At 39.9% G+C, this 12,892-nt stretch overlaps 1 protein-coding gene across 1 annotated transcript in view; it reads left to right on the forward strand.

Annotated features, from left to right (window-relative positions):
- Positions 1 to 11,941, forward strand: part of grin2ab (glutamate receptor, ionotropic, N-methyl D-aspartate 2A, b) — a gene marked incomplete at both ends in the record, with an annotated part of 78,615 nt that extends 66,674 nt beyond the window's left edge. The window contains 9 exons of the mRNA XM_079420699.1: positions 220 to 422; positions 702 to 867; positions 4,865 to 5,018; positions 5,123 to 5,248; positions 5,383 to 5,612; positions 8,088 to 8,248; positions 8,368 to 8,555; positions 9,498 to 9,736; positions 10,160 to 11,941. Coding sequence (XP_079276825.1) covers positions 220 to 422; positions 702 to 867; positions 4,865 to 5,018; positions 5,123 to 5,248; positions 5,383 to 5,612; positions 8,088 to 8,248; positions 8,368 to 8,555; positions 9,498 to 9,736; positions 10,160 to 11,941 — 3,249 coding nt within the window. The remainder of the gene's footprint in view (positions 1 to 219; positions 423 to 701; positions 868 to 4,864; positions 5,019 to 5,122; positions 5,249 to 5,382; positions 5,613 to 8,087; positions 8,249 to 8,367; positions 8,556 to 9,497; positions 9,737 to 10,159) is intronic.
- Between the last annotated feature and the right edge of the window lie 951 nt (positions 11,942 to 12,892).

Below are 12,892 nucleotides of genomic sequence, written 5' to 3' on the forward strand. Positions count from 1 at the left end.
ACTGAAGGAAAAATAGACCTGGGTCCCAGTCTTTGAATGTGACTTATTTGTTTGCTGGAAAAAAATATACAATGTTTCGTTAATAACATTTCTTAGCTTTGCTTTGAAGAGCGGAAAATCACATTTTTGTCCCCAAACTTATAATAATAATGGAGGCCACTTCAGAAGAACCTTCAAACGTTTATTTGTGAGCCAATATTTGTTTGTGTATGTCTACAGATGGGACGATGGGAAAACCACACGCTGAAGTTGAAGTTTCCAGTTTGGCCACGTTATAACTCATTTGGGGACGTGGACGCTGATGAGAACCACTTGAGCATTGTGACTCTAGAGGAAAAACCGTTTGTTATAGTGGATGATGTGGACATTCTTACTGGCACATGCATGCGCAACTCTGTACCTTGCAGGAAACACATTAAAGAGTGAGTTTTGTTCTGTTCTGTTTATTCAACTTTAAAGAAAAACTATAGCTGCTTATACCAGTTTTAAATAAATCAGCAGGTTCTGTAGGCTTTATACGTCCTATCTTAACCTTTAGCATGAGAGCTTTCTTTTCCTGGGGAATACAGAAATAATTGTGCAGTCTCTAATGTGGTTATGAACTTTTGTGTTTGATAAATTTAGAACATATTAGATTGTTATCTTCAGTCTTTCTCAGAATCAGCTGTTTTCTATATTGCTGTGCCCTGTATATGCTGCAGTAATACCACGGATGGCTCCTATATCAAGCAGTGCTGCAAGGGCTTTTGTATAGACATCCTGAAGAAGATTGCCAGAAATGTAAAGTTCACCTATGATCTTTACCTGGTCACAAATGGCAAACATGGCAAGAAGATCAATAATGTCTGGAACGGCATGGTGGGGGAGGTTAGTCACTTTCAATAACCTAATGAATGAATCATCAGTTCTAATTGCAGTCACATAGATGTCAGTTCTCCCTGGCTGTCTGGCTGTCAATCTATTGTTCTGTCTGTGTGTCTATATTAATCTATCATGCTTTCGTCTCCCACACTTTTTTGGGGAAAATATGTTCACATAGCGGTTTGCAAGGGGCAGTGTGAATAAATCTAGATTTAAATTTAAAGAGACAAGATAGTCTATGCATGAAGATATTTTATTGTATCCAAAATAAGATGATGTGAAACACACTCATACTTGAAGCTGGAGGGCTCTCTTGCAGTGAAAGTCCAAAACGAACTCATAGAAGTAACAATGACTTATGACGTGCCAGGAAATCCCTAATATGGACAAATGCATCAAGCTAATGCTGTAGCTAAGCTTAAAGGGGACACAGTTTTGCAAAATCTCATGTTAATCTTGAGTACCTATAGAGTAGTATTGTATCCTTCATATCTCCATAGTCTTAAGTTTTATCATATTTATAAAAGAAAGGGTAACACATTATTTTAAGGTGTCCTTGTTACACATTACATTTACTTATTATTATAATAACAATAAATTATGCATGATTACATGCAAGTAACCCTAAAACAAACCCTAATCCTAACCCTAACCATATAGTAAGTACATGTAGTTAATTAATATTACTCGGTACTTAAATGCATAATTACACTGTAACAAGGACACTTTAAAATAAAGTGTAAACAAAGAAAGATACAGCTTTACGATTCTCTCCAAAAACAGCAGAGCTCCCGGAGGCGCGCCGTGAGTGTAGCTAAAGAGTCACGAGAACTTGCGTGGCGATTGCCAACAATACACAGAAATTTGATGCAGTTTCACTTACGATCTCCGGTTCCGAATCATGGCCAGGACCTTTTATCCACTCCATCTTTTAGTATCAAACCATGTGCAAATCCACCACCGAACTGGGCCTTGTTTATAAAACATTCGTCACCAAAATGACGGTAACAAATAAACACTTGCGAAACTCTGTTGCTGCCTCAGAAAAACAAACTGCATCCACTGTTCACATAATACTGGGTTCTTTGGGAATCTAAACAAGGTTATTGTTCCCTCACATCCAAAAACACACTCCTTTTAGAGACATTTTTCTTGATCGAGTCCTGTGCAGTGCTGCCAATGAAGTTGACGGGCATGCGTGCTCTTCCGGGAGAAATGCCCATACAAGCATTTCCTCCCTTCATGACGTCATTACTCCATCATACGCTCAAATCATTTTATGAAACTTTGGCCATGTTTAGCATGAGAATTCAACTCTTTAACAGTGTAGATATAGTCTACATTCTAATTCATTATGCATGAAACGGCACTAGACCTCCCGCCTTAATAAAAAGCAGAAATTGTTGACTTATAAAACGTGACCATAGACAATAAACACACAAATGCAAAATATATTGTTCATGAGTTTTTCCAAGTCATCTCCAGGTAATAAATAGATTATAGAAATAATGTAGTGCTAATTGACATACCATTTGTTACAGTACTTTCAGCCTTATTCTGTGATATAAATGTAAAAAATTGTTGGTACATATAAAACAATAAAATTATAATTAGGAAAATATAGGAAAAATATTATAGAATATAAATGATTGTTTATTGTCCAGAAATGTATTTGATTTCTTAGCCAATTAAAAGAGATGAGGACAAAAAGGTATTACATTTGACATGTCTGTTCCCTTCGCTCCTGAAGTGATGGCTACGCTGTATCTATATATCGTTCAGTCAGTCTGTCTGTTCTGTAAGGTGGCCGAGAGAGCACAACTTGCTGCAACTTCAGAAAACTCATGCAAATAGAAAAAGCACCAGCAAATCAAGAAAACATCTTCATCAATTTGACAACACATGCGCTGCAAATGCTCACAACACAAACAAATAAGGAGACAAGTGGACAAGGAGATCCCCCCTGACAATGTTGAGTGCTTTGAGTGCCTGGGAAAGCAGAAAAGCGCTATATAAATGTAATTAATTATTATTATTATTATTATTATTATTATTATTATTATTAAATAAAGAAACGGACTGCAAATGCTCACAACATTTTATTTGCAGCACCTTTCTTTCATTTGCAGCGCGTTTGTTGTAAAATTGACGAAGTTGTTTTGTTCATTTGCAGATGTTTTTTCTTTTTGCAGCACATTGAGCTCTCTCGGTCACCATCTATCTATCTATCTATCTATCTATCTATCTATCTATCTATCTATCTATCTATCTATCTATCTATCTATCTATCTATCTATCTATCTATCTATCTATCTATCTATCTATCTATCGCTTTGTTTGTCTATCTACCTATCTGTCATTCGTCATGTCTGTATATCAGTCGTTTGTCAATCTTTTCTGTCTGTCTATCAGTCGTTCTTTTGTCTTTCTACTGTTCTGTCATTCTATCTGCCTCTCTGTCATTCTTTTGATCATTCTATCAATCTGTTGTTCTGTTTGTCTGTATGGCTGTTTATCTATCATTCTGTCTGGTGTTCTGTTTGTCTGTTAGTCTATCAGTCTTTTGTTCTGTGTGTCTGTCTGTTCTATCTATGTATCTGTCTATTGTTCAGCCTCTGTCTGTCTGCCTGCTTGCCTGTGTATCTGTCTGCCTGTCTGTTTGTCTACCAATCTATCCATACATCCATACTTGTCTTCCATTATATATACACTATCTACAGTCATGGACAAAAATATCGGCACCCTTGGTAAATATGATCAAAGAAGGCTGTGAAAATTTATCTGCATTGTAAATCCTTTTGATCTTTTATTTAAAAATTCACAAAAATCTAACCTTTCGTTGTATAATAAGAATTTAAAATAGGTGGAAATATCATTATGAAATTAATGTTTTTCTCAAATACACGTTGGACACAATTATTGGCACCCCTAGAAATTCTTATTAACAAAAGATCTCTGAAGTATATTCCCATTCACAATTTTGAGCACTCCAGGGTGATTATGAACATGAAATTATCCAACCATGGCTTCCTGTTTCACAGAAATATAAATAGGAGGGAAAACAAAGCCCAAATTCCCTTAATCATCCATCACAATGAGAAAAACCAAAGAATATATTTCTGATGTGCAGCAAAAGATAATTGAGCTTCACAAATATGTGAAGGGACTTTAAGAAAAGAGCTAGAGCAGTGAAAATTCCCATTTCCACCATCAGGGCAATAATTAAGAATTTCCAATCAACATAAAATGCTCCAAGGACCACAGCTGGAGAAAAAAAAAAGAAAGTCAAACAGCACCTACATCACCACATGTCGTTTGGAAGAGTTTCAAGAAAAATTCTCCAGCATATTCAGTTATCAGACACGACTGGAACTTCAAATGGGAGTGGCTTCTACGGTCAGATGAAACTAAAAAATTAGCTTTTTAGCAGCAAACACTCAAGATGGGTTTGGTGAACATGGAGATATAAAGTACCCCATGTGTACAATGAAATATACTGCTGTATTTTTGACCTGACCTGAACCCTATAGAAAATGAGTGGGGTGAACTGAAGGGAAGAAGCACCAACATGCAGCTGGGAATCTAAAGGGTCTGGAGTGATTCTGGATGAAGGAATGGTGTCTGATCTCTTGTCAGCTGTTCTCTAACCTCATCAGGCATTATAGAAGAAAATTTAGAGCTGTTAAACTGACAAATGGAGGTTTCAAGAAGTATTGAATAAAAGGGTGCTGTTCATTGTAACCAATGTGTATTAGAGAAAAACATTTATTTCATAATGATATTTCCCCCCATTTTAAATTCTTATTATCCAATGAAAGGTTAGATTTTTTGTGATTTTTTTTAAAAATAAAAGATCGAAAGGATTAACAATGCAGATTAATTTTCACAGCCTTCTTTGATCATATTTACCAAGGGTGCCGATATTTTTGGCCATGACTGTATTTCTGTTTCAATCGGTGTATTTTCTGTTTCTTGAGGTGTCTTTTTCTTCCCTGCTGTATAGGTAGTCTATAAAAAAGCTATAATGGCTGTGGGATCATTGACCATAAATGAAGAGCGGTCAGAGGCCATAGACTTCTCTGTCCCATTTGTTGAGACAGGCATCAGTGTGATGGTGTCACGTAGCAATGGAACGGTGTCGCCCTCTGCGTTTCTAGGTAATAGATGAAATAATATCTTTGAAATCCCTCTGGAACCAGTTTTTTTTTTTTTTATCTCTGCCTTCCCCCATGCATTTTCTCTATTCTCTCTCCTCACTCAGAACCCTTCAGTGCTTCAGTGTGGGTTATGATGTTCGTCATGTTACTCATCGTCACAGCAATCGCTGTTTTCCTCTTTGAATTCATCAGTCCGCTTGGTTTCAATAGAAACCTGGCACAGGGCAAAGGTATGATCTCAACCACACAGTCAACCAGCTAGAATATGTAGTTAAAATTTTTAAATCCCAACATTAAAAATTTAAACAATAATCACCTTGAGTAACCACTAACTTTCACTTTTTCTTGTCTTGCATTTCTATAGACCCTCATGGACCCTCCTTCACTATTGGTAAGGCTGTCTGGTTGCTGTGGGGTCTGGTGTTCAACAACTCTGTCCCAGTACAGAACCCCAGGGGTACTACCAGTAAATTTATCGTGTCCGTATGGGCCTTTTTCGCTGTGATCTTCCTGGCCAGCTACACTGCCAACTTGGCTGCCTTTATGATCCAAGAGGAGTTTGTGGACCAAGTAACAGGCCTTAGTGACAGAAAGGTAATTTTTTTGTGTATCATGAAATATAGTGAGCTGTCTCCTGCCTCACGAACCTGTATGTATATCTGTACCTGTAACTGTATGTTAGGATGGAACCAAAATATGTGACAAGATTAGGTCCCACTTTATATTAGGTGGCCTTAACTACTATGTACTTACTTTTTAAATTAATCATTTGATACAATGCACTTATTGTGTACATACATGTTCTTACATTGTACTTTTTAAAAAATTTAAATAATTTTAAAAATACCTATATGTAGTGACATCTATAATTAATTTCTGTAATTACATTTATAATTACACTGTTGACCCATCCCTTACATGTAAACTCACCCTTAAACCTACCCATACCACCAAACCTGTCCCTAACCTTACCCGTATCCCACCTTAATGGCAGCAAAAGTGTGTTGCAATACAATATGACCACAATAAGTACATTGTATTTATTTTTTGATGAAAGTACATAGTAGTTAAGGCCACCTAATATAAAGTGTGACCCAAGATTATACTGTTTGATAATTGAGCTACCATTTAAAAGTTTGAAGTGATTAAGATTTTATGTTTTTGAAAGAGGTCTCTTATGCTTACCAAGGCTGCATTTATTTGATCAAAAACAGTAATAATGTGAAATATTGTTATTGTTTTCTATTATAATATATTTTAAAATGTGATACATTTCTGTGATGGCAGTTAATGTTAATGAGTTCTTTTTTTTTTTACTTTAAAGGGGACCTATTATATATTATAAGATGTAAAATAAGTCCCCAGAGCGTATATTTGAAGTTTTAGCTCAATATACCCCACTGAAATTTTTTATAGCTTGTTAAAACTGCCACTTTTAGGGTATGAGCCAAAACGCGCTGAATTTGAGTATGTTACTTTAAATGTAACTGAGCTATTGCTCCCGGAGAAAAGGGCGGAGCTTCAAGAACTCAAGCTCCGGCATTAGCAGTACTAGGCTTTGCAAATAAACGTTCCACTATTAATACAAGCCTGTTCTCTTTACAGAAAACATGCTCAGTTTCAAAGTCAGTCTTCTGATTATATTGTGCATAATAAATTCACGTTTATGAATTACACAGATGGGGAGCACGGCGGGATAAAAATAACAACATAGCTGGTCTCATGCTATCACAAACTTTATAAGTCCCACTTCTGATCATGAGCTCTAAAAACTTCAAGCGATCGACTCCCATTGCTTTCATATGCAACTTTTAACTACCACATTCCTATTCACGATCATTCTGATAGCACTTGAAGGCAGCATCAGTGAAAACAGGCAGAGACAATGATAGCTTTAGCAATTAGCCTTACAGAGTGCCAAGAAGCTCTTTCAGAAAGGCAATTCAAAAAACAAACGTGTGATACTTACTTTGTCTGGAGCTAACGTTCGAGCACGAAGCATTGGTATTGATTCCTAAACATTTATGGGATGTTACAGATTTTTTCTGGGATATTTCCTTCGAAAATTTTATTTAACCACACAGTCTCCTCGGCTCAGATGAGGGGAGATTATGGCGACTCCTATGTTCATTACTGCATCCCAAAACACAACACTTGTAAAGCCTCTTTGGTGTTGACATTGTATATAACCCCAGTAATGGCGAACCGCAGCTTCTCACTCAGGGCTGTGTTTATGCTAATAGGGCAGAGAGCGTCACAAATGGGCAGGACTTTTTTCCCTCTGTGACGTGAACAGAGGGAGAATCTGAGACAACTCATTTGGAGAGACTGTTCATGATTTATTGGTTTTATAAAAAAAATAGTTGGTGGATTTTTAACATTTATAGACTGTTTGTGGCCACACAACTGTGTTCAAACATAATAGGTCCCCTTTAATCATGTGTCTAATCTTGCCTAGGGCACTGGCACCCCCTGAGAAAATATATGCATACACCCCTGACAGCAGTTGTCTTGTTGACACTGAAGTTCGAACTTAATATAAATATATACTTACGTTTATAGACATCATCTTACTCTGGCTCTGTCAGCCATCTTAGCGGTTATTTGTTGCTGAGATCAGCAAAAATCCATTGTGAGATTACCTTATCTATGGATGACACACACTGTAAAAAGTAAAAATATGCAGTTGGTGCTATAGGAAGCTATTTCTATCTTTTTTTTTTTTTGCTAGTGTATTCTAATGTATTCTGGTTCATTCATAATAAATAATTTCTCTGACTTTAATAAAACCAGTTAATTTAGATGTTACCACATGAAGCACATTTCTCAGGCTACCTGACAAAACATATTTTACAGTGTGCTGTCTAGTTGGTAGCTCACTAGGTTTTGAGAAAGCATCCGTATGTCATTATAAATTTACAAGATGGAGCGTCTGAACTACACCAGTTACTTGGTTTATCTCCCCGGATATGTTTCTGTATTTGAGCTTGTATTGATTCTCTCCATGTATCTCTTAAAGCTGCCCTCACTGTTCTTCAGGTAATTGATGTATTTTTCTATCTTTTCTAGTTTCAGAGTCCCTATTCCTATTCACCACCGTTTCGCTTCGGGACCGTGCCTAATGGGAGCACAGAGCGAAACATCAGGAAAAACTACCCAGACATGCACCAGTACATGGTGAAATACCATCAGACTGGAGTTCAGGACGCACTGGTCAGCCTCAAGACGGGGTACGGCTGGGATATGCACATTATTTGCAGTGCATGGTCAACGAGAATACTTCTGGTAAACATAATGTTGATATTTCTCTATATATAAGCCACTAAGAGTGCTTTTTTGGTTTGTACAGTAAACTGGATGCTTTCATATATGACGCTGCTGTGCTCAACTATATGGCGGGGCGTGATGATGGCTGTAAGCTAGTAACTATTGGCAGTGGCTACATCTTTGCCACAACAGGATATGGCATTGCCCTGCAGAAAGGATCTTACTGGAAACGGCTGGTTGACCTTGCTATCCTTGGGATCATTGGAGATGGTATAAGTGTTTTCCTGCATTTCTTTCCTATTTTTTTTATTTATTTCATGCTCTGTATTAAACACTAGCTCTGTTCCTAACCATAGTGAGATTCCTTGCTCTCTACAGTATGCAGCATCCTAAATGAAATGTAACTTCATAAATGACTGATTTGAAACACACTACATAGGGATAAAATGCGCACCCAGATGTGCAGCATAAAAATCATGAAGTGCATTCAGTTGATTAGAATAGATTTGACCTTGAACATGAAATACTGATTCTCATTTTAAAATATATTAAAATAGGAAACTGTTATTTTAAATTGTAATTATATTTTACAATACTAAAAAAAATTTCCTGTATTTTTGATGAAGTAAATACAACCTTGGTGAACATAAAAAACTAAAAGTTTGAATGGCAGAAGAAAGTTTAGGAGACTGAAAGCCAGGGACAGAGGTCATATGCAATTTGGCTGTCATTATTTAAAAAACAATTGACTGCAGAATGCTGCAAGCAACCAATCACAATGAGGTATTCCAGAGAGTGAAATAATGGGAAAATGCAAATAAATAAAACAAAGTTGCAAATATAGATTATAAGAGTGTTTTTACAATAAAATACAATTTCAGTATTTCTACATTTCACAATTAATCAAAAAGAAAATTCAGAGTATAAATGTTTTGATCAGTGTAGTTCTTTTAGATTAAACTGTTCTGCTATTTTGGATGAATAAAAAACTGTAACTGTATTTTTTTATTCAGTTTAATTGTATTTCACAAGACAAAATTATGTTGCTGCCTATTTAACAGGCTTTGCATCAGGAGCTTGCCTGAACTGCTTAAAAATGCAGACCAGGTAAACAGCTCGCTAGTGTTTGGAACAGAGCCAGAACGTGAGCCTGTTTTTTTTCTGTGAGTCTGTTCATAAGCATTAACTGTGTGATGTTGTGTTGTGTATTAGGTGAGATGGAGGAGATGGAGGCCCAGTGGCTGACTGGTATCTGTCATAATGAGAAGAATGAAGTGATGAGCAGTCAGCTGGATGTGGATAATATGGCTGGTGTGTTCTATATGCTCGCGGCTGCCATGGCTCTGTCGCTAATTACTTTTATCTGGGAGCACCTCTTCTACTGGAGGCTACGTTACTGTTTCACTGGTCTCTGTTCTGGTCGGCCAGGAATTCTCTTCACTATCAGCAGGGTATGTCGCAGAAAGACTATGGTAAATTAACTAGAGAGGTTCCGTTGCTGAAGGCAACCATTATCTGCTCAATCTTGACATATTAACTTGCCATGGTGGCTGTTTACCACAGTCATCTTAAAGCTTCATCAATGTAGGGATTTCTGCTTATGTGCTGACAAACACATTTTTTGCTGCGAAATAAGAAAGAGCTTATATAACAGAATATAATAGCACAAGCCACCATCTCTAGAATAAAGTTGCAGGGAGCAGTTGTTTGTCACAGCGGGATATATTACTTTATTTCATCGGTTTATAGAGTTTCAGACCCCAGAAAAAATACAGCAGACTATTGAGAAATATTGTGCTAATATATACTTTTTGGTGTTAGCCTCCACTTATGAACTTCTTTCGTTAACCTTTCCGTATCTGTTTCACCTATAGGGGATTTGGAGTTGTATTCACGGTGTCCATATTGAGATGAAGAAAGCCCCAGAGTTGGACTTTAGCCCTCAGGCCAACATGATACACCTTCTGAAATCGGCTAAAGAGATCACGACCCTTGGAGTTACCTCGCCCAAACAGCCCATGGGTAACATTCTCCGTCCTACCACGGGCTTGCTGGAGATTATGGACAGTGCAAAAGGCAACAACCTTGCCCAGAAAAACGCTCCCTATAGCAATGCCAGCACCATACTCAGCAACCGTCACAAAGAGCCACTTAACAATACTCTGTTGCCAGGGCAACATACCGTGAGCTTGACGGATGCTCAGCCAGGCGTTGCTGGAAATGGTGGCTCAGGAGGCGGAGGTGAGACTGCTCGACCTCCAGCCTCCAAGCCACGTGCTCTGTGGAAGAAGTCTGTGGAGACTCTGCGGCAGAACCAAGGGCCTGGGGGTAATTCCCCACCATCTTCCCCGCAGCCCACCGAGACCCTACCTATGAAGAGCCAGCGCTACCTGCCTGAAGACGCACCCGCCCGCTCGGATATGTCAGATTGCTCCGGTCGGGTGGATTTGCAAAAGCAGCACAAGTTAAAAGAAACACTTCGGAAACGAAACCGTCTACCAAGGGATCTGAGCGACATGGAGCTTTCAACTCTGCGAAGCCAGCCCAGCCAGCAGAGTAACCACAGCGCTCAGATCTACTCTCAGAGCAGCCAGGGGAGTCAGATTTATACCATTGACTCCATTGATCAGGAGCATGGCCTGCATTACCCAGATATCTTCAGCGATCACCGCGATAACAAGCACCGGCCGTCCTCTTCCTCCGAGCAGCAGCCAATTCTGCAGCTCAACAGCAGTCTGCTCTCCCAGGCCCACGAACCAGACGTGATGCAAACCGCCGTCGCAAAGGATAAGAAATACAACACGTACGGAAAGCCTGGTGGTGCAGGGACCATCGCTGGCGGGCCTGGTTCTACTCAGGATCCACGACAGACACACTGTCGTAGCTGCCTGTCGAAAGTGTCCAGTTACTCTGGGCTTTACACTGTACGGTCCCCTCAGTATCGCTGCGATGCCTGTCTGCACTCCGCAAACCTGTACGACATCAGCGAGGATCAGTTCCTCCATCCAGATGGACGGGGCACTGGCGGCGGAAGTGTTGACAGGGCCTTCTCTCCTTTTCTCCCTCAGCCTGATGCTTCCTTCACAGCCTATCTTCCCCAGAGTGACCAAGAGGGCGACGGTCTTGTTAGTCACTACCAGAACGAGGGTGTAATCATCCGCCAGCACTCGTATGAGAACCTGCCCCAGAAGAGTTCCTCACGGCGGGTCAGTCTGCAGGACAACACGCCATATGCCAATGTTCCCTCGGCGACTCTGATCCCGGACAAGCCCCCGAAAAATCTGGTGGCCCACCTAAACCACACACTCGCAGGGGTGGGCGTCAGTGGACTCGGGATCGGTCGTCGCAGCAAGTCGATGTATCCGGCACGCCCAACGGAAAACCCGTTTCTCCAGACGCTCCGCGATGACCAGCGTCTAGCTCACGGCCGCAGCTCCACAGACATTTATAAGCAGCTCGTGCCACTCACATTAGGCCAGGCCGATGGCAATGTGCTCGGCGTGGGGATGCCGACCCCTGACCTCTATTACTCCGAGCATGTCATGCCTTATGTAGCCCCTCCCCCTGTCGGCACATACACCGCTCCCAGGGCAATGAGCGCTGGGGGAGCTCGGCGTGTCTACAAGAGGATGCCGAGCATCGAGTCTGATGTCTGATGGAGAGAGAGCAACGTGGTCTGGAAGACTATGAAAAGACATGCATGGATATTTCCACCAGGATATGGCTTAACTGTGGAACTCTTGGCGGGATTGTAAAGCTTTTTGACTATAAGGCAAGCAAGTCTGGAATATATTTTGTTTCCCTTCTTGGACTTATCTGTCTGAACAGAAGTCAGAGTTCAACTTTACATCAGGTCCTCCCCTCTAGTCGAGCGGCAGCTCTGTGTCTTCCAGAAAACATCAAAAATGGTGGGCAGGACGCTCTCGCGCCTTCGAGCAAAGGAAGAGCAGCAAAAGCTGCTTGGAAGTACAGGGGCAGCTCCAAAGAGTTTCCTTTTACACGCAACACAAGCAACCAAAAAATTGAGTAAATAAAAACCTGAGTGAATACCCACATTCAGCACTTTTACACACAAAAAAATACACATGCACATGCAAGAGGCACAAATGATCTCAAACTACTGAAAGGACAGTGTTAGGTATAAACTAGAATCTCTCTTGACCAAAAAACCGAGTCCCACACACAATGTAATAGCATAAGTGACAGGCGTGCTCTTGCACACAATCACATGCTCTGAAATAATTAATCGCTTAGCATATCCAAACCTGATTGAGTTTTTGGAAAGGCGGCAGAACATCTGTTACACTGTTTGAACGGCTTATAAATGTATGTACGAATGCATTTTGATGTAAAAGCTGCGCTGAAGCACGGCCCACAAAGCCTGCTCAGAGTTCAAAGATTAGAATTCCATACCAGTCTGAACTGTGACAAAATGCACTACCTGTATGATTAGTCTCGGGTGTAATCTCTGAAATCAAGTACGTTAGAAAATTTCAGAGAAGGAAAACTCGATGCACACAAGGCCTGTGACTCGTTCGTGTCTCTGAGGACACCAAGTGGAAAAGTCTTTGACCTTCCCCACCCTTGAATCCATCCGTACCTTGCCT

Source organism: Barbus barbus (genome assembly GCF_936440315.1).
Source record: "Barbus barbus genome assembly, chromosome: 7".
Taxonomy (NCBI): domain Eukaryota; kingdom Metazoa; phylum Chordata; class Actinopteri; order Cypriniformes; family Cyprinidae; genus Barbus; species Barbus barbus.